This window comes from Microchirus variegatus, assembly GCF_963457635.1.
Source record: "Microchirus variegatus genome assembly, chromosome: 19".
Taxonomy (NCBI): domain Eukaryota; kingdom Metazoa; phylum Chordata; class Actinopteri; order Pleuronectiformes; family Soleidae; genus Microchirus; species Microchirus variegatus.
The window spans coordinates 6338890-6359502 of NC_139820.1; the positions used below are offsets into that span (position 1 = coordinate 6338890).

Consider the following 20613-nt stretch of genomic DNA (forward strand, 5'->3'; position numbering starts at 1 on the left):
GTTTTTTTACAGTTAAACAGATATCATTATATTAGATTGTCTTGCGATATATTGATTATCACAGAATCGCTGTATTGTGATATTATTGGTATCGTGGACTGTGTATTGTATCGCGAGGTTGTGAAGCACATGAAGCAGCAGATCCACTGGGCCACAGTGACTGAAGGGAACTGTCATTATCACGTAGATCCGTCTCTTCTTTCCTTCACTCCGTCTCTTACTTCTCGTCGTATTGGGAAAGGGTTCCGTATCCGTTCATCATAGCCATTTTCAAATGACCGTCGGACGTCAGCTCCTCCTCGAGTATGTTGTTCCTGGAGGCGAACATTTGACTGATCTCCATGAAGGTTTTGTTCTTGGTCTCGGGTATGACGAAGATGGTGTAGATGGCCACGCCCAAGCAGATCACGCAGAAGATCATGTAGCAGTAAGGACCTGTAGCAATCTGAGGAGGACAGAGATGCAGTGCAGCGGTGATTAAAGAGAACGCCAATGCAACAAATGAGAGGGGAAAGTCTTAAGGGAAGCAGAAGAAGACAGAATAAAGAACCCTAGAGGTTCCTGTGACGTGTCATGGAAGAAAGAAATCTGTCACCATCAAATGACTGATGTCAATATTTTAATCTCCAAGTCTATCTCTACTTAAAGAGGATCAAAATGAGTGTAATCACTTTTGACATACTGGCAAATCTAAGTCAAAAACCTGTCTATTTTAGCTTTAAATAGCAAACTCTTATGGTTATGTTTAATTTTAGCATCCACATTGTGGGAAATTGTCTGTAGCTTCACATAAAAATGCAACGCCAGTTAACAGGCAATTAAATTAGTTTCTTAATTTAATAATTTAATTGCACGTTGTACAAATATACCTTTTTTGTGTGGATTATGAGGGTTTAAAATGCTTTCCTGAAGGGGAGGAGTTAAAATTTGAGTGTAATAAAGAGTGTAATAAATGAGACGGATCACATGTTATGTCAAGAGCTTTCTTTTAGATACTCGGCACATAATTCACAGACATCCAAGAGTCCATAATAAGCCGTCATCATAACAGAACAGTGCTTTCTACCAGGTTCTGACTCGCCTTTAAATCATCAACTATTTTGATAATCGATCAATTGGTTTGAAGCTTTTTTTCATCATTCAAACAAGATTTCTGATTGTTTTAGCTTTTTAAATGTGAATTTTTTCTTTGTTTCTTTGCTCCAATGAATAAAATGAGGGTATTCTATAAAGATCCATGGCTGGAGTTTATTTGGGTTTACATCGCCGGACAGATGCTTGATCTGAGGGTGTGTTTTGTCTCTGACACTGAGGATAATGAAGGCCAGCAAAGCTGTGGTTTTATTTGGTTGTTTTTATTGCCGTTTGGAGAGTCACCTCTACTCAGACTGAACAGCACAGTCAGTCTGTGAAAGTGGAGAATAAACTAGACTAAAGACACTTCTTTTTGTTTATTTGAATGTCATTAAATATAATGGGAGAATTGACTTTTGCTCTGACCTCTAGGAAGGGGAAGACGAAGCCGATGGTGAAGTTGGACAACCAGTTGAGGCATCCAGCCACGGTGTATGCAGCCGGCCTGTGCGACTGTTTAAACAGCTCGGCCGTGATCAGGAACGGCACGCCAGCTACGCAGAGGTGAGATGGAGAGAAACAAAACAACAACTTTTATTATTTATGAGGACACATTGTGACAAAAAGAAAAGCATTATCCTGGTTCACACTCGATTCATCCATTGGTTTGATCTAACGAGACAGCCTATCAAGCCGCTGCAATACAAATCACATTTAATCACTCTGTACAGTTGCATGAATCTATTGGGTGCTGTGAAATTAACTTCCGAGTCTTCATTCATCAATTAGTTTATCAATAATCCCACGCAGGACTATTCTTTGGCAGTCATTCAAACTAAACGCAACGCGGAACGGAAATGATAAACAATCCTCAAGCCCCAGCGCTGTTATATCGTGCTCCTTTCCTCCATATGCATTTCATTATGGGTTCATTATTACTTAGCAATCAAAGATTGACAAGAGAGAGGAAGGCGTTTTGTCAAGCTGGCAAAACTCCACCCGCCCGAACCACAGGAAACAGAACAGTCGCTCAGACCAGTGCAATTCATTAGTTTGACGTTACGTAGGATCCATGAGGTTTTTGTCTCAGCCCCTAAACACGCAATTCTTCATTGTTAGAAGTGAAAGCTGTGAAGGAGAAATATACATTAGTAAAAAGGCTGCGATGACGAGCTCTGGAGTGATGCCCTCATTATCTGTGCATGATAATTGCGTGGAGGAAGGTTTAATATCATCAAACCAATAACGAGGCCATAATTTGTCAACATCCGCGCTTACGTATGGAGGGGCTTCATTGTGCATGCAAGGTTTCCGTGCGAGGCGAATCATATTCATCACGGCTAGCTTATGAACAATGAGCCATTAAAAGTCTAATTGCGGCAAGAGAAAGTTGTCCGCGTGCCAAAGTATAGATTTTGCCGGGCTTGACGGATGATGTAATATAAACTAGATTTGTTCTAATTCATCATCCTCACAGGTCCAGTCAACATGGTTCCAACATTGTAAACCATCGGCTGTTAATTCACTCCTCGTCGACGTACACACACAAGTACAAACGGCGGTGGGAATAGATGTAGTGTGGCATTTCCAATTTCCTAATTTACAAGACTAATGAAAAACAATATCTCTTTACAGTGAGATGGGGTGGAGGGGGGAGAAGAAGGGATGGGGGGTTTTAGGTTTAGGTGCCTGCTGTTGGGCCGGCATCCAGCAGAGAGCAGTGTTACCTTACACTCTGGACTGATGCCGTCATGGAGATGAAGTGGAAAAAGTTTGAATGAGCTCTTCATGTTACTCTTTACCGTTTAAATGTGCACTTTTTTGCATAGTTTGCAGTCTGTTTGATGTTTTTATGTTGCTGTTTCACTTCTGTGCACTGTGTATAAGGCTTAAATGATAATAAACACACTACTACTACTACTAATACTACTACCACTAATACTACTAATACTATTAATACTACTACTAATAATACTACTACTACTACTACTACAACTAATACTAATGCTACTTCTATTAATACTACTAATACTACTACTATTAATACTAATACTACTAATACTAATGCTACTCATACTACTAATAATACTACTACCACAAATACTACACACTACTACGACTACTACTACTGATACCTTAATTCTTCTACTAATAAAATAATACTGCTACCACTAATGCTAGTATTACTACTACTAATACTAATAATACTATTAATACTGCTACTACTACTAATACTATTGATACTACAGAGACTACTTATACTACTAATACTACTACTACTACTACTATTATTAATACTACTACTACTAATAATAATACTAATGCTACTACTTGTACTACTAATGCTACTACTACTGATACTACTAATTCTACTACTACTACTACTAATTATACTACTAATACTCCTACTACTACTACTGCTACTAATACTACTACTACAATTGGAGAGAAAGACATGTACCTGGGCCTATGCAGAAGCCAGCAATGATTCCAACAACGCAGCCCACGCTGATGTAGCGCATGAACGCCAGCTCCGTCTGCGAGAAGAGAATAACACTGTTAATCAATAATGTTCATTTTATAATCATGGATATATTTATATATATATGTGTATATACATGTATATGTAAGATGATGCAACATAATTAATTAACGGCACGTGGGGCTTATTACACATACAGTAAATATTAGTACTCTTACATCCATATCCTTAAAGGTCCAGTGTGTAACATTGAGGAGGTTTTTATTTGGCAGAAATAGCTTATAAGACGACCCATAAGTGTGTTTGTATAGGTGTGTAATTGCTTTTAAGGGGCTATATGTAAGAAATGTGTTATTTCACAAGTCATAAAATGTCCGTGATATGTCATCAGAGATTAAGGAAACATGTTGAATTAAAAATACTGGCTTTACGTATAACAATAATACATTTTAAATGTGTGGGTATGTGCTTGAACGCAGTGTAACACCGTCTTCCTCACGTGTCTGCACGTCTCCGATGGTTTTCAGTGGGATTTCACTGACCATTTTAAACACTAAAGGTCTATATATATCTATATACAGTATATAAATATAAATATATATTGAACTGTATGCAAATAAAGGTCATATTTTGGTACATATATAGGATGACACCGTACCTGGAAGAGGACAGACACAGTGATCCCTGCACAGCAGATACCCATGAAGAGGAAGCCGCCAACCATCAGAGGTTTCCTGCCCAGACGATCGATGGTGAAACACTGAAAGGACAAAGAGTCGTGAGTCTTAATGCTTTCACGTTAGTATCTGTTGTAATCTTTACACTGAGAAAAAACACAATCACGCTGCTGTGTGTGTTCATTTTAGGCCACGCGGGTCAAAAGCAGCCTAATTATAATAAAAAAATAAATATATACACAAAGTCAAAGAATAATTAAGATCTATTTGAAGTCAGGTTACTATAATCTTTCGTTTTTATTCAGTGTTTATTTATATAGGGATACAGTGCCAGATACCAAGACATTCATCGGGGGTTCCCACACCTTGGTTGACAAATTCAAATTCAAGGACTTTTCAATGACTTTTCCCTCAAATTCAAGGACTGAATGTGCTGACGTAGCTTTATATGGGACAGCAACTTGTAAGACAAGTGATTGTCCTTGGAATTTGCATTTCCCAGATATAATCACATAATGCGCTCTCTCTCTCTCGGTTGACTTTACTCGCGCGTTGTTCTGCACAGAATCTCACGTCTCAACGGCGATGACAGACAGTGGACAGTGTCCACCACAAGTGTATGTACATCAAGCAATGCAATGCGTGAAACAGTAGGTGGCGTCGTAACAAACAAGAGAGACATTTACCTTAACATCAACTTAACAAAACCTTTCAAGGGCTTTGACTTTTTTTTCCCCTCAAATTCACAAACTTTGAAGGATTTCAAGGACACAACTGAACCCGAATTGATTTAGATGAATAAACCTAAACTTAAACCACCTTTTGTGAAACAAAATTAACAAAAAAAAAGATTATTTATGATTATATACGGAAGAGGATTAGGGCTACACAGGAAAAAAATATTTGAGTCCTGACTTTAATCCCAGAATTCTGATTTTATTCTTACAATTATGACTTTAAACTCAGAATTCTGTCTTTTAAAGTCAGAATTAAACTCAGAATTTTGACTTTATTCTGAGAATTCTGACTTTAAACTCAGAATTCTGTTTTAAAGTCAGAATTCTGTATTTTAAAGTGTAAGGTGTGTTTTTTTTAACTGTATTTTTGGAAACTTGGCCAATGGAATCTTTTACCCATTTATCTTTAAAGGAATCCTTCATTACAACAAGCGTGGATATAAATGTGTAGTTTGAGTCAGTTTGAAGTGAAGTAATAATATAATAATATTATAAACTCACCCCCAGAACTCCAGAGATGACCTCGATGGCACCGGTTCCCACTGTTGTGTACTGAATGTGAGGCTCTGGGATCCCGGCGTTTTTAAATATCTCATTTGTGTAGTACCAGATCTGAAATTGACAATGATCACTTCATTAATGCCTCACACACACACACACACACACACACACACACACACACACACACACACACACACACACACATGCACGCACACTGATGCTTTGTGTCTTTTTTTCTTTCTTCTTTTCTTAAGGAGCTAAAAAAGTCACACTTATCATGAGTGATCATCATCATCAGGCCGACCATCATTCATGCATTTGAGACGCGGCGCTCCATCAGTATGAACTCCCTGACAAGTTCTCCCCTTGAAATTAATTTGCGTACGCTCATTAATCACACTTTGCTGATGCAACATCCATCATTGATGAGGTGTGGACGAGATCGTGATCGGCGTGGCTAAATGTTGTCTTGTTGATTTAGTGACCGTGTGTGGTGTTACATACACACACAGGTCTGTCTTTAAAGCAGGAAACATACAAGAATAATTGGAAAACATCATCAGTTGCACGGATCAGGACTTGTCTTGAGAGTACGACTTCATGCTAATTGGATTATTGCGTTGCGTGTGTGCAGTGCATGAACGCATTAGATCCTGATAATCTCATCATATATGCGTATTTACACATTCTATTCCCAATACACAGTCAGAGGGAGGCACCCTTAAAGGCATTCTGCACCGGTGTGAACCAACTTATCTGCTTCCATCCATCCATCCATGGTGGCAGCAGAGGAGACGGATGTTTCTCACAGCAACATTTCAAAGAATTAGCAGCTCATCTCTTACGTTTAGCCACCAGTAAAGCCCTTTTCATACAATAAAATGGGCAAAGGACCTTTATTTGGTAACTTCCTCACAAGAATTTGCTGAAGAATTATTAAGTAAAAGCATAAAATGAAGTTCTCCTAACATACATCTCTTGGAAATAGATGGGTTTTTTTATTTAAGAGGATATTCAGTGTCAAGATAGTCAGAAATGTTGCACACATTTGCTCTAGTCACGATTTTTCCAGCGACTCGCGGTCACGATGGTGTGACGTCTTCACAAAGTTTTGGGAAACACCGCTCTATTACACACACACAAAAAGCTTTCTGGTTCTTCTGCATGAAGCCTTCCAGTGTTTCTGTGTGGAACATCTGCGGCCGTGCGGCTCGGCAGGGTGTAACCCTGCTGGGAAATGAAGCTAGCATGTGAGCCAGCATGCCTAGAGCTTCCATCCACATGGAGCAATGAGTACAAAGATGTGCTTGACTTTGTGTTTGAGGGAGTGTGGATGGCTCTCCTAATGTGGGGGGGGAACACTGAGAGAGAGAGAGAGCGTGAGCACCAGGAGATAATGAGGCGTGGTTCTGTTGCCCCCTGCTTAGTCGCTCAGTGACTGCATGTGGGACTGTAATGTATGAACAGGAAGAGATGCAAATGCATACACAGCTGGGGACTCTGGGAGCTCTCACTCTCTTACAATAACCGCACACACAAGTTTGTGGAGCTATTCTTCTTCGGACACTGCCTCGACAAAACGTTCTTCACCGAAACTTCAATTATCATCATTAAAAATTATGATAATGGTGAAGTTTGGTCCTGGTCCTGACAGTCAGGCAAATATCTTACAACACAAAAGACTACGTTTTCTTCCACATACCGCATCAATCCCGGACAGCTGCATGCCGATGTTGACCACAACAATGCTGATGACCTGCCAGCGGACACAGCGGTCCCTGATCAGGCCCCAGACGGAGACCCTCTGAATGGAGGACAGAGAGCGCTGCTCCTCCTGCATTTCCTCGATTTCTGCCTGGATGCTTCCTTTAGTGCGGAACCACTTTAGGGCTGAGGAGAACAAAATAAAAAAAACGCTTTATCTTTAGATGTGATGTTAAAGATACATGGAACTTTGAATGATGCTCAATTTCAAGATCCCATGTCCAGGGACAAAAAAGGCAAACTTTGACTAATGTTGTCTCTTGTAGAGTTCTCCATCATGGAAATTCCAGACCCTGGTCTTATTTCTCTACTTGTCTAAAGCCAAAGATAAAATAAACTTTCTCTGGAAGTCCAGATTAGCTATGGCTTGACCCTTTGACCTACTTTCTGCCACTAACGAGCATCCCATTACTCACTGTGTTCAAATGATTCCTCAACATAGTCAACAAAACAATTGAATGCAGCATATTTATTTTAAAGGGTTTAGCGTTCCTTGTGTCGTTTTCTAACATGTCGTGATGAAGAATGTCACAGAAAAACACATTTTGACACTTTCTTTAAAGTATGATTCGTCCTCTAACCTGCGATGGCGGCGTGCACGTTTCCCTTGTCTATCAACAGGTACCGTGGACTCTCTGGAAACCATGGCAACAGCATCACCTGGAAAGTGGCAGGGAACACCACGAGGGACAGAAGCAGAGGCCAGTTCTCTTCCTGGATGGAGAGAAGACGAGAGACACCTTACTAAAAGTTGAGGAACAGAATGTGAAGCTCACTTCTGTGAGGAGATTCAAGCTGAGATACACCCTGCATTGACAGCATGGAGATACACAGTAAAACTCACCGTCTGTGCCTAAAAATAACTACCACAGGTCAAAAGTACCTTTCCCAGCAGTTCATGGAGCCCCAGGACCTGAGCAATGAAGACACCGAGACAAATGTGGATGCTGGGAATGAGGCCCAGGAAACCTCGTAGGTTCTTTGGCGCAATCTCACCGAGGTACATTGGCACAACACTGAGAGAAATACCTGTTGAAAGAAACATTTATTCTACTTTTACTAATACTTCTTCTGGAAACTGATGTCCACTAACCAAAGTCCAGAGAGAAATTCAGCAATTTTAGCTCATGGAAAGTCAGTAGCTGCTAGACCACAGTTGCCTCCTTTGGTAAATCTTTGTTGCTTAGGTAAGAGAGAATATTTAAAAAATGCCAAATGGTTAGGGTTGACAAGAAGACATATTTCGACTTACAGACGGAGACAGCAGTGCATTAACAAGTCCTGTGTGCTGTGAGAAAGCCCATCAGACATATTGTTACGATATCGTAGACTTCAGATTTCATTCAGTAAGTCAAACTGATTTGCTGGTATCTGTTTTTATAGTTGAGGACGAATGCGACTCACGCTTGACCTACCTGAGTGCACTCCTGTGATGAAGCGGCCGATGATGACCATGGCAGGTGACCTGGACCCTCTGCTGAAGGCCATCAGAGCTCCTCCTATAAACACCAGCATGCTGGACCTCACCACTGTCCCCCTCCTGTTTGCACACACGGTGATTACTCAATGTTCTTGAGTTGTTTATCATAATTGACTTATCACAAACACTAACCTTCCATATCTAGTGACCAGTTTGGCGACCAGCAGAGCCCCCACCATGCCACCAATGGCAAACACAGACACAGTGAGGGAGTACAGGATGGTGATGAACTGCTCATCTGGTGTCCAGTGGTAAGTTTCTCTAATGGACTCATTATAGAACGATTTGATGTACTGTTGGAAGAAATAATAAGCAATTTAAAATCATTTTAAAGATTATCCAGCAGGGGAATAGATACATACACTACCATTCAAAAGTTTGGGGTCACTTAGAAATGTGATAAAAAGTGTTATCTTGACTCTCAGGAGTTTGGTGCTGATGCAACACACCAGTGGGTCTGTGATAATAAAATAATCATAGTGTGCTGCTGGACTCAGGGAAAACACAGATCCAATATGCAGCAGCGCAGTATTGGCAGGAATATCAATCTTATTAAGTGGATGAGGCATGACTGATCCTCTCACATTAAAATAGTAAACAGTAAAATCATCCCCCCCACACCTTTTTTTTACTGTTACAAATAAAGGTAATCACTTATTTTCATCATTAATAGCTGCAGTTTCCTCTTAATAAAATCATGTTGTTTCTGTTCCACCTATTGTTCATTAGCGATGTTCACTTCCACATGTGATGATGTGCTATTTTTTGATATTCAGTTGTTCATGTGTTAAGGTTAAAAGATTCTTACTTGATAGATCACGTGTTTTATGTTGTATATATAATAGTAAAATGTTGGTGAATCATTTGCAGCATTTGTCCATGAGGACAATCCATTTTTCGGTGTGAGAACATGGCAAATCAATGAGGTACAGAATGACGTGCTGTGCGTAGGACATTGAAACCTCCGTGACATACCAGAGAAGTTCTTCACATGGTCAAACACATGACAGCAGAACTGGTTTCATAGAGTTTTCATAACGCCACAATTATGGGAAATTCACATTCAATCGTCCTGAAGAAAGTAGATTCATATATTTGTATTTTTGGCATTTTTCTCTTAGTTGTACCAGATTTTTTATCAAAGTTGACTGTTTGAAAGTCTTTTTGCTTATTTTTTAACCATAAAAGGGCCAGAAAATGTGCCGTAGCTAAGTACTTTTGCCCATTTTTCCAGAATAACTTTCCATATCTAGCAGAAACAACACTGTTGTTGTATGAAAACACCAGATTTTGCATGTTCAATTATAAATTGGAACAGCAGAAAACGTATTTAAAATAAAGTTTGTATGAGTTTTGGTCTCAATGTGCAAAACAGGCCCAAAAATGGTAGCTATGTACAGGCTGTTTTTCCAACTCTGTCCTCTCTGGTGACAAAGATGTTGATTTGCTGGCTTCCGAGTGAAATTACTGTAATAACCACAATGTTGGTTTTGATTTGCAACTTCTCAGTTTTCAGAAACTGTCAGAATTGTTCTGATAGAACAAACTATTGCGTAATTATGCAAATTGCGTTTGTGCAAACGTGTAATCTGCGATACGCTTGGTGTTACAGAGTTAGGATCAGATTTGTTAAATCATCTGCCAGGGCCAGATACTGATGCTGGCGGGCCACTTTTGGCCCACGGGCCACCAATTGCTGACCACTGCTGCTCACAGTGCAACAAACGTTACAAACGGAGCAGGAAAACAGTACAACTTGGGTTCATATAGTGGTCGTCAAAGCCTTATCAGCTTTCAGAAACTGTTGGAATTTTTCCGATAGCGATACGCTCGGTGTTTTTAAATGTCAAGTATGACACAAAATCAACACATCTGCAAAGACTAGTAAATTCTTAAATTCTTATACTTGACCTATTACCATCCTCTAAACATCCACATTTCAGCTCATAATCCTATCCGATAATCATATTACACATCAGCTAATAGCTTTAAATGAGAGACATAATCTTTCCACTGCTCGTCTATATTCATCTATCGAGCTTCGACCAGCTGTAGCAGATGCAGCTATCTCCTAATAACCAGCGTAATATGTGGCACCCGAGCTCCCATGCTCCAGCCATGCGTGGCCAAACAGGAATGAGCGCAGAGCTTAGTCACTGCCACTGCAACAAATCCAACATGGGAGGAAGGGAACAGAGCACATCATTGGTAAAAACTACAGAACATCAATGACACGGTGAGACACGCAGCAGCTTCTGCATCTGATACACGGGGGCCACATGACTCCACATGACTGCGAACAAATCGTCTGACCTTACTATGATAACTGGGATTTAAAAGGATCAAGGATATTTGCAGTAGCAGTGGGGGGAAAAGTGGCCAACCTTCAGGGGCTGTCGGTGCCTTAACTGCTGCACATTTTAATGCATTTTCCTGCCTTCATTAAATCTTTAATTAACCTTGAATAAAACTTGGTGAGATTAAGAATCTCTTTTTGCCAAAGTGTACTAGCCAAGACAGACACGGCAACATGTTTACCTCACTGTAAATGTGTTGTGAATTAGATTTTAGATTTAACGATTTAGCCAGGATGACTGAGTATTAAGGCCAAACTGAAGAATTTTCTCGTTAAAGGATGGCTTTATTCTTATAATGTTACGACTTTATTCTCATAATGTTACAAATTTATTCTCATAATGTTACGACTTTATTCTCATTATGTTACAACTTTATACTCATAATGTTTGGACTTTATTCTCATAATGTTATGAATTTATTCTCATAATGTTACGACTTTATACTCATAATGTTACGACTTTATTCTCATAATGTTACGACTTTATACTCATAATGTTACGACTATTCTCATAATGTTACGAATTTATTCACATAATGTTACGACTTTAGTTTCATAATGTTACAACTTTATTCTCGTAATGTTACGACTTTATTCTTATAATGTTACGACTTTATTCTCACAATCTTACAACTTTATTCTCACAATGTTACCATTTTTTTTCTCACAATCTTATGACTCTATTCTCACAATGTTACGATTACACTCATAATGTTACCACTTAATTCTCGTAATGTTACGACTTTTCTTGTAATGTAACGACTTTCTAGTATTACGATTTTGTTCTCAAATTTAAAAAAGTCTTAATTTCACCAGATTAAAGTCGTAATATTACGAGAATAAAGTCGTAATATTATTAGAATAAATTTGTAGTATTACGACAACATTTAAAACTATTTCAGACTTTTTTTAAAAATAGCGATTTATCATTTATTTAGCGACACTGTAACACTACTGTAACAGAACATACAAATGTATTGTTCTGATGAAGTGACCGTTGCCTTTTATAAGACAGAGTTTCTCCTCCCTGTCATCTTTCTTCTGTATTGCTGCACTTCCACGGCCATAGATAAAATGAATATAATAATAGAGCTAACTGGACTGAATTGAGTAGACGGCTGCTTGGCTGGCAGAGCAGTGCTTATGGGAAGCTCTGTGTCCATTAACATCTAAATTGCAGTTTAAACTTCCCATTTTCCCATTTTCGCCCCACTGTTCACTCAAACTTGGAGAATGGAGAAACTATTTCACTCGAGTTGATGATGATGATGACAGCGAGTTGATTATCGGGACGATGAGATGTGTAATAGTGACACAAACCTGTGCAGGGGAGTTGACCACCGCCAAATTGTAGCCATAGAGCATGGAGCTGCCGAATGAGGACAGAAAAGCCACCGCCAGCAGTGACCTTGTGAGTTGCTGAGGGAAAAAAGAGGAAGAGAAAAACAAAGTGTGAGGGAAACATTTGAAGCTGCGGGGCGGAACTTGTGGGGATTTTTGCTGTTGTTGTGTTGATGTTAATATTCCGCCTCTGTTTCGTCTTTGTGAGCAGAAATAACGTCACGTTCATCTGAAAACGGGCTCTGTCATGCAAAACTATCAGACCTGATTGAGGAAGCATTTGTGTATATACACACCGGCGGCACAGGTCATCTCGCTTTACAGGAAAGTCACCAGAGATCTAAAGATCTGATCAGCACTGTGTGAATTCCTTTAATAGTTTGACTGAAATGGACATTTCTGTATTAAATTAAAGTTAAAGGTTGGGTGGGAGATCATTTTTGGGAGCATTTTCTTACTGTGTTGCTTAAAATCCTCATCTGCGGAGCTGTAAAAATACCATCCAATCATATTGAATGGCCCGAACCAATGAATTGGATGGTGATGCATCAATCAAACGGCCATCTAAGCACGTACCCCTCTTGGTGCTCAGAAGACAACGCCACAGCTTATGCTAGCTTATCAAATTAAATGAAACTGTTGCAGCAATGTTACGACAGAAAAGGTGGCAACAACAGGTGTTGGTTGCAAACAAAAGAAGTTTTTTTGGAAAAGCTACTGCCAAGACAAAGGCTAATGCCAATGCTGTGCAGTGCTTGTGAATTTGTGTTAGTTGCGCGTTCCTGTGCTCTGGAGGCAGAGCTTCAGAAGGAAGTCTGAAGAAAGGGGCTTGGACTGTTGATTTCAAAATGTAGCCAGTTACAGTTGTTTTTCCAGGATCTCCAACCCTACCTTTTAAAGAGAAGCTGTAAGAAATCCAAATATAAAGTCACTTTTTAGGCCCTAACTAATCATGTGTGACATCTTCAGAAAAGTTAGCTCCAGACTAAAGTTTCTACGCGGCACAGGGGGTGGCCTACAAATGTTAGAATCCATTACGCGTCCGTTAACCCCCTTTTCCTAAATCGCATGAGCCACACTCTGTGTTCAAAGCAGGTACTCTCAGTGTATTTTCACCAGGAAACGGCCTGAAGCTACTCTCATGGCTGCCAGCCTAAATTCCAACACACACAGGGCCCACTGGATCACACCCCCCCACCCCCTGGTAGCCAAAGGTAGATGGATGTCCTCACCTTTAAGCATGAACCCACATGTTTGTTGACTAATATTCTGGGTCAAAAGAAACACGCTCACGTGAACATGGAGGATGTTGTTAATATAAAGAGAGTGAGCAGGAACCCTCTGCACAATGACAGCACAGATGCCTTAAAGAAACCTAATTTCACCCTGATGACAAGAGTTAGATAATTACGTGGGAGGGGGGGAAAATAGCTCATACTGTAGCAGACAATGCTGCCCAGTCATCATCAATTTAAACGTATTATCTGTCAGCCGGCAGCACATAAAACATGTGAGACTGCAGCATTTTGGTCAGCTGTTTGGTAAAAGCTTCATCTTCTCGTTTTTTGAGTTAAATCCTGGCAAAACCTCTACATTTCTGATAAACAAATACTGCATAATGACTCTAATTCAAACTTTTTGTGACTAAAAGGAGATGAAAAGAACAAATGTTTTCACTACCAACAGAACAAAGCATTGGACATTTTTCAATAAAAACTCACCCCATTGCCCTTTGCAGCACCCTCCACTAACAGCTCATCCGCCATTTAGAAAAAAGTAAATAATCCCTGCTTGTCTGCTGTGAGGAACAGCTCATGTGCACAACTTTTTTTTTGACAAACTCTTCACTTACTCATCCTCACATTTGTAGTCCACAGTCACGCTCTTATGTCAAGGAGGAGGCGTGTCCTGTCCTTGTTTGAACGTCACACTTCGTCGATCGTTTTCCCTCCTGCTCGTCGTCATCCGTGGTCACATGAGCCAGTCTTGCATGCATTATGCACAGCGATGGGTCCTGGGATGGTAATACCCTCAGGGTCTAAAGGGCTGAGTGAGGTCCAGGACAAACATACAGCATCATCACCTGTGCAGGTTTTCTATGACTCATTGAGAAGTAACAGAAGAGTGTTAGGGTCACATGGAAAAGAGAAAATAATAAAACGGCATGAATCCTGAGAATAAAGTCAGAATTCTGACAAAAAAAAAAGTTTATTTCAAAAATCTTTTTACAATCCTCTCCTCTAACAATAAGTGTTGTTGCCAAATGTTAATTATAATAAAAAAAATTTTTATATATCTAGATCTTTCAGTAAACACACCTAGACACCTTTTTGTGTTTCTGGCTTTCATTTTCTACAATATTTTGTCCTTTTTTCATGCATATTTTTTTAAAAACAACATGCAAGGTTGTGCATTTTGTGTTTTTTTTAGTCTATTGTAAATATGGTTAACTAAAATACTCACACTAACACACCTATGTACCAAAATGTGCTCATTGAAACCCACTTACATCACTATTTTATCACTAAACTTGGCAATTTAAGGGTTAAAAAGTTTAAAATTCATTTTTAAGAACACATTTTGATGCTCTAGGTATGTTAACAAGAGTATTTTATAAATTATGACATTCCCCCACAAATATAACGCATATAAACAATCTAATCTAAGCTAATCTTTCACATAATAGCTGGCTGCAATAAGCAAAGCAAAAAAAAGCCATTATTTTTCCATGAAATATATTGAAAATAATTCATTTAATGTGTGTTTTTAGACCATAAAATGAAGATCATCATGAAAAAACTTATAGCTTCATTTTTGATGAACACATTTTGGTGCTCTAGGTGTGTAAATGTCACTTTTTTGAAGGCGAATCTCAGGGTTAAACACATATCTTCATACGAAACCCCCAAACGACTCTGTAGTACATGTGCAAGGCCTGTATGTGGCACTTTACTACTGACATACACCGAACAGGGGTTAAATAGCTGAGAATGTTGTCTCACGCATTAAAAATTACATATACTTGGTTACTTAAATAAATTGTAAACATCATAATATTCTCTTCTCTCTGTTTATTCTCCATGAGAAACTTACATTCTGTACAGGTGTATAATGTCAATTCATTCACATAAGCGACGATGCTCCGCTCGGTGATACGCGCATGACTCTGTTTGCGTGTCACACACGTCCGCTCACAGAATGGGCTTCGGTCACAGTGTCTCCTGCTTCACACATGACTTGTGAACTGCGGCGCTGTGGGGATTTCACACATTAAGAAGGAGAAAAACCCAAGGAATAAACAAACAAATAAATAAGCAGCTGCCAATAGTTTGTGGAAAAAAACACTTTAACATAAAGAAAACTAGATATCCTTTAATAGTGTTTATCTTAAGTTATCTGCTTTTAGTTTGCGGTTACTCATTTAGTGCATGTGTATACATATCAAATCAAATTCAGCTTAGGGCCTCATAAATGCTTGGGCCGGCACTGAGCACAACATAATTATAGAATAAATGAACATTTTCATTTGCACTGAAAGACGTTTATTTATGAACCTGCTGCTGTTTGGTTTATTTACTCAAACGTGATAGAATAACCAAATAATATACACAGTAAAAAAGTTAAAATACACGTTTCTTCGTAGTGTTTAAAAAGATGTAGGATAATGCATGGAACTTTTCTCACCCTACAAAACACAAACAACAATTTAAAGTTAAAAAATCACCCATTTTTTCACCATTATACTCAATTTCCTCTGCATTTAAAGTTATTTTTGAAGATATATGTCATGTTTGTATGTTTGAGTATGAAGGAACAGTATAGCATGGATCGCCACTATTTTTAATAAAAAGTGCACAGAAAGACTAAAGTAAAAGAAAACTGATGTGATGATCAGAATTTGGTTTGTTCCATTTCACCAGTGAAGGAAAAAACCTACAATGTCTTGTGTATTATTTTCTTCCGGTTTGCACAACCTGAAAACCAGCTAAGTTGAGACTATCATGCAAGTCGAATGGCTTGTGTCATATGACTTGTATCACTGTGAAATGTCTGCGGCATCATGGGGCTTTTGTGTCAAAAATCGATTACGCTACGCAGTTGAATATTTCGGTGACACTGCGGGTGAAACGTTTGAAGACGGAGTCGGTGGCTCTCGTTATTTAAACGGCACAATTACAGGCTAATATAACAAAGTCGAGTTAGAATGAGTAACACCTCTCAACGTCATGTGACCTCTGCCATGAAATACAGTGTCATAGATTCGTGATTGATTGAACTAGATTTGTGCTGGTTTAGATGAATGTTATTAGTTTTATATACAGTACAGACCAAAAGTTTGGACACACTTCCTCATTCAAGTAAATGGAAAGGTGTGTCCAAACTTTTGGTCTGTACTGTATATGTATATATATATATATGCATATGTGTGTATATAAAATATATACATATATATATACATGTATATGTGTGTATATATACATATACACATATATATACAGATATATGTATTTTACGTGCCCTAGCACCTGAGTCCAGGCACCGTTTACCAGTTAGCTCCATTAGCTGTGTTAGCTCCTTTAACGCCTTTAGAGCCTATAGCGTGCCTACTGTCTGTCTTTTATTAAACGAAAAGAGTAGCGCTACAAATAAGCAGCGTACCTGTGTAATGCGTTTGTGTGCCTCTGTTTTTAAAGTTTAGCGTTACTTTAGAGACTCATTTTAACAATCGGGAGTCACGTAAACATGACTCCAAGTCCATTCAGGCGTCATGGAAACGCGTCGTGCGTTAATGTGCGTTACCATTGACACCGTTAACGTGCCCAGCACTAGTTTTAATACAACGCTATACTTAAATGAAATGAAAGTCTATATTTCATGTTATTAGTGCCCCAGAAGAATAAAACTATTTTCATTCTATAATGAAAAGTATAGCATGTTCTTGTCCATCTGTGTTTTGCTATATCACACTTTTTTTTTTTTCATTAACCACCAAAATAACCATATTAATACGGACTTAAGTGTGTTGAGGACATTTTGGATTAGCATCAAGGTCACTGAGAAAGAGACCAAGTATAGTAGGCTGTACTGTATATAAATTAATTTGTAATCATCTTTTTTTTTTTTTTTTACTTATATATCTGACTTGAGGGCAGCACAACATGATGTAAACACCAACAAAGTCATTATCACCGTATAAAAGTGTGATGACAGAATTTAAACAACACGGCCTGTGGGCTGCATGCGCACGTCGATAAGCCGTTGATTTGGTTCCTCTCCAACGAGACGTCGAGGTTTGTGTGAGAGCAAAACCCGCGGGCGCTGAAGAGACACCGGAACGTCGCAAGGGAGTGACGCTTTCTCATCGCCCCAATGGCGTGGCTTGTGTACCCTACCATTACTCTCTTACCCCAAGAGAAGGGTAGAGAAAAATGGAAAGGTTATTCCTAATGTTAACGCAATAAAATACGTACTGTACCATGAAGAACTGACAACAACAACAGTCTGTTTATATTGTGAAGTCACGTTAAGTCGAGCAAGTTTCTGTGAGATCCCAAATCCCTGGAATCGCCCCCATAAAATAAGTGTGACTGTATCATAGAGCCTGTGCTTTCTCAGGATTAAAAACATTGAAAAGTCAGATTTGAAAATCCTCTATAGTGTGGGACAGACTTTCCTCTGTGAAACTGACATTGACGTGGATTTCTCAAGTAACAATGCAGATAATAATAATGGAGGAAAGACGTGTTTATGGAGGGGTTTGTTCCATGTTGGGTCTCCACAAACATCTGTGGGTAATCTCGGCTTCATTTTCTACGGAAAACATCCTATTATGGGGTGCTTTGTGAGCAGTTGGTCCATCTTTTTCCCTAAAATATTCTGCTGCTGGAAATTACATTTAAAAGAGAGGTTTGAGATGGAACCAGAACCAAAACAATCAGTGAAAAAAAAAGACGTTAAAAAGTTTTGCAGAGCTGAAAACTGGGAGCTGCAGAGTCGACTGATGAACTCCCTGTGAGCTCACTGCAATAATGTGACACCATTTCACATCACAGTCATCTGACTTATGAACATAAAACATTGATTAGTGCGCCTTTATTACTTTGCTTATACGATGGCGTCCATGAGCTACATGGTCAAGAATGTCACAGCTTTAATAAGCTTAATAAAACATGATTCGCATGACTTCAAACCATCAGAAAATCATCACAACCGGGTGTCTTTAAGAATCAACAAAGACACTCATTCCTTTTATACAAACAATGGCAAACTTCACGTTTACATGTTTGAATGAGACGTGAATGAGTGAGAGCGAGATCAATCGATCATCAGACGATTTGTTGTGGATTGTTAGGGTGTTATGATGACATCACGGTGTGTTTTTAATGGCGCCATTAGGGGGGGGAAAAACAATGATTCTCTGCCTAAACCAGTTGCTTTTTGTGACAAAAGTGATGAAAACACTATTCCACTGATCTGCTTTTCTGCGGACATTTTCAGAAATTCACCTGAGAGCAGGTTCACCACTTCACCCGAGTTGTTGACAGTGAATGAGGAGAGCGTACTGTATCTCCAGTTTCCTCCTACAGTCTTAACCAAATGCTCTAAATTGCCTGTAGGTGTGAGTGTGAGGGTGAATGGTTGTTTGTTTGTTTGTGTGTTGGCCCTGCGATGGACTGGTGACCTGTCCAGGATGTACCCTGACTTTCACACTGTGTCAGCTGAGATTGGCTCCAGCTCCCTGTGACCCTTTTGTGGAGGATAATGGAAGGATGGTTTTCCTGCTCCTGTTTCTGCCACTACTTCGTGCCCCCCACTGCTTTTAGATTGTTTTGTGTTTTTGTATAATTAAATATACAATATGGCACATGTGGGTCCTAACTTTTGTAAATCCTGGCAGCACTAAGTGGAATAGAGGAAAATTGAAATGACAGGCAGAGAGAAAGGCAGGAGAGAGAGGGCAGGATGCGAAGCAGTTGAAATAGACCACCAAATTGGAAGGGTACGTTTGATTTGTACTACGGTGAATGAGGCGTGTCACCTGTATGTGGTGCAGCTCTCGACACACACGACCTTCTCGAGGGTTTACAGAAAAGGAGAAAATATCCTCTGAGCGGCAATTTTCTGGGAGAAAGTGCTCTGTTTATGTCAAAAAAATTCACTCGTTTAACCACTTGTTACAACCAAGCTTTGCAGTAGATTGAAGCAGATGTGACTGCTGCCACTTTATACTAGGTGTTCTGTGTACCTAATAAAGTGGCTTTTGGCTATTGTCCATACTTCATTATTTCATTCCATGACATGATGTTTCCTCACCAGAAACTTGTTTCTCCACGCCCAGAAATAGATAAACTGCAGCAGAAAGTGTTGACCTTTACATTGGTCCACAGCTTCCCTCATCAAGAGTCCTGCAAATTAACACGAGAGTAAAAAGAAAGAAAACTTCAAATAAATGAATAAAAGATCTCACTCGAGGGATAAATACCAGGAACTGGGACTACTCGATTAAGTCGTCTCTCAACAGAGAGCGAGATGTCCTTTGATAAATTACCCATCAATACCAAACAGTAGGAGATGGTCTGGTGGGGAACGTGTGCACTTGCGCGTGCATGCACGTGCACGGAGTGGAAATGGCGTTTTGCGGCAGCGAGCATTAGTGTGTGTGTGTGAGTAACCTCACATTAGCAGCCCATTATTTCAATAAGCCTCCTCTTGCATCCCGTTGACAGATCATCTGCGTAGAAAGGCAGATATTGTGGCCTTTAATCAGTCAGCTCCCTCCGAGCCGCCGTAGTCTCTTGTGCAGTATTTAAATTCCTCATTTACTCGGTTGCAGGCGGGACGTGCCTGTCCCCCATTGTTCGCCCTGAATAAACTGGGGAGCTGATCGTGTTAAGTGCAGCCGTGATTGATGGCTGCTGATGAAATCTAATATACTCGCCCCATGCCATCGTTTAGCAGAAATAGGATTACAGAGAAAGAGTCCAACTTGAACTGATAAAAGGCGGAAATGTGCTCAGTGTTGATTTTTTTTTTTTTTGATATATATAATTGAACAGTTGGCTGCGTAGTTGAGCAACTCCAACAGGAGCCGGGGACATTAACTGCTGAGTGATGACTGCGTTAGTGAGTGTGTGTGATGAACACATGTCAGGGGGAAATGAAGTGTGCGTCTGTGCGGAAGTGTGTGTGTGTGAGGTCAG

General features: G+C 39.6%; 1 protein-coding gene across 1 annotated transcript; it reads right to left on the minus strand.

Moving 5' to 3' along the window:
- Positions 1–217: 217 nt before the first annotated feature.
- Positions 218–14178, minus strand: slc2a15b (solute carrier family 2 member 15b; the record flags this gene model as incomplete). The annotated part of the gene is made up of 12 exons (XM_083905655.1): positions 218–445; positions 1501–1628; positions 3536–3611; positions 4215–4316; positions 5472–5582; positions 7174–7361; positions 7817–7949; positions 8119–8264; positions 8651–8775; positions 8848–9008; positions 12392–12490; positions 14134–14178. 12 exons carry the CDS (start codon positions 14176–14178, stop codon positions 218–220), a joined length of 1542 nt encoding a protein of 513 aa, XP_083761781.1.
- Between the last annotated feature and the right edge of the window lie 6435 nt (positions 14179–20613).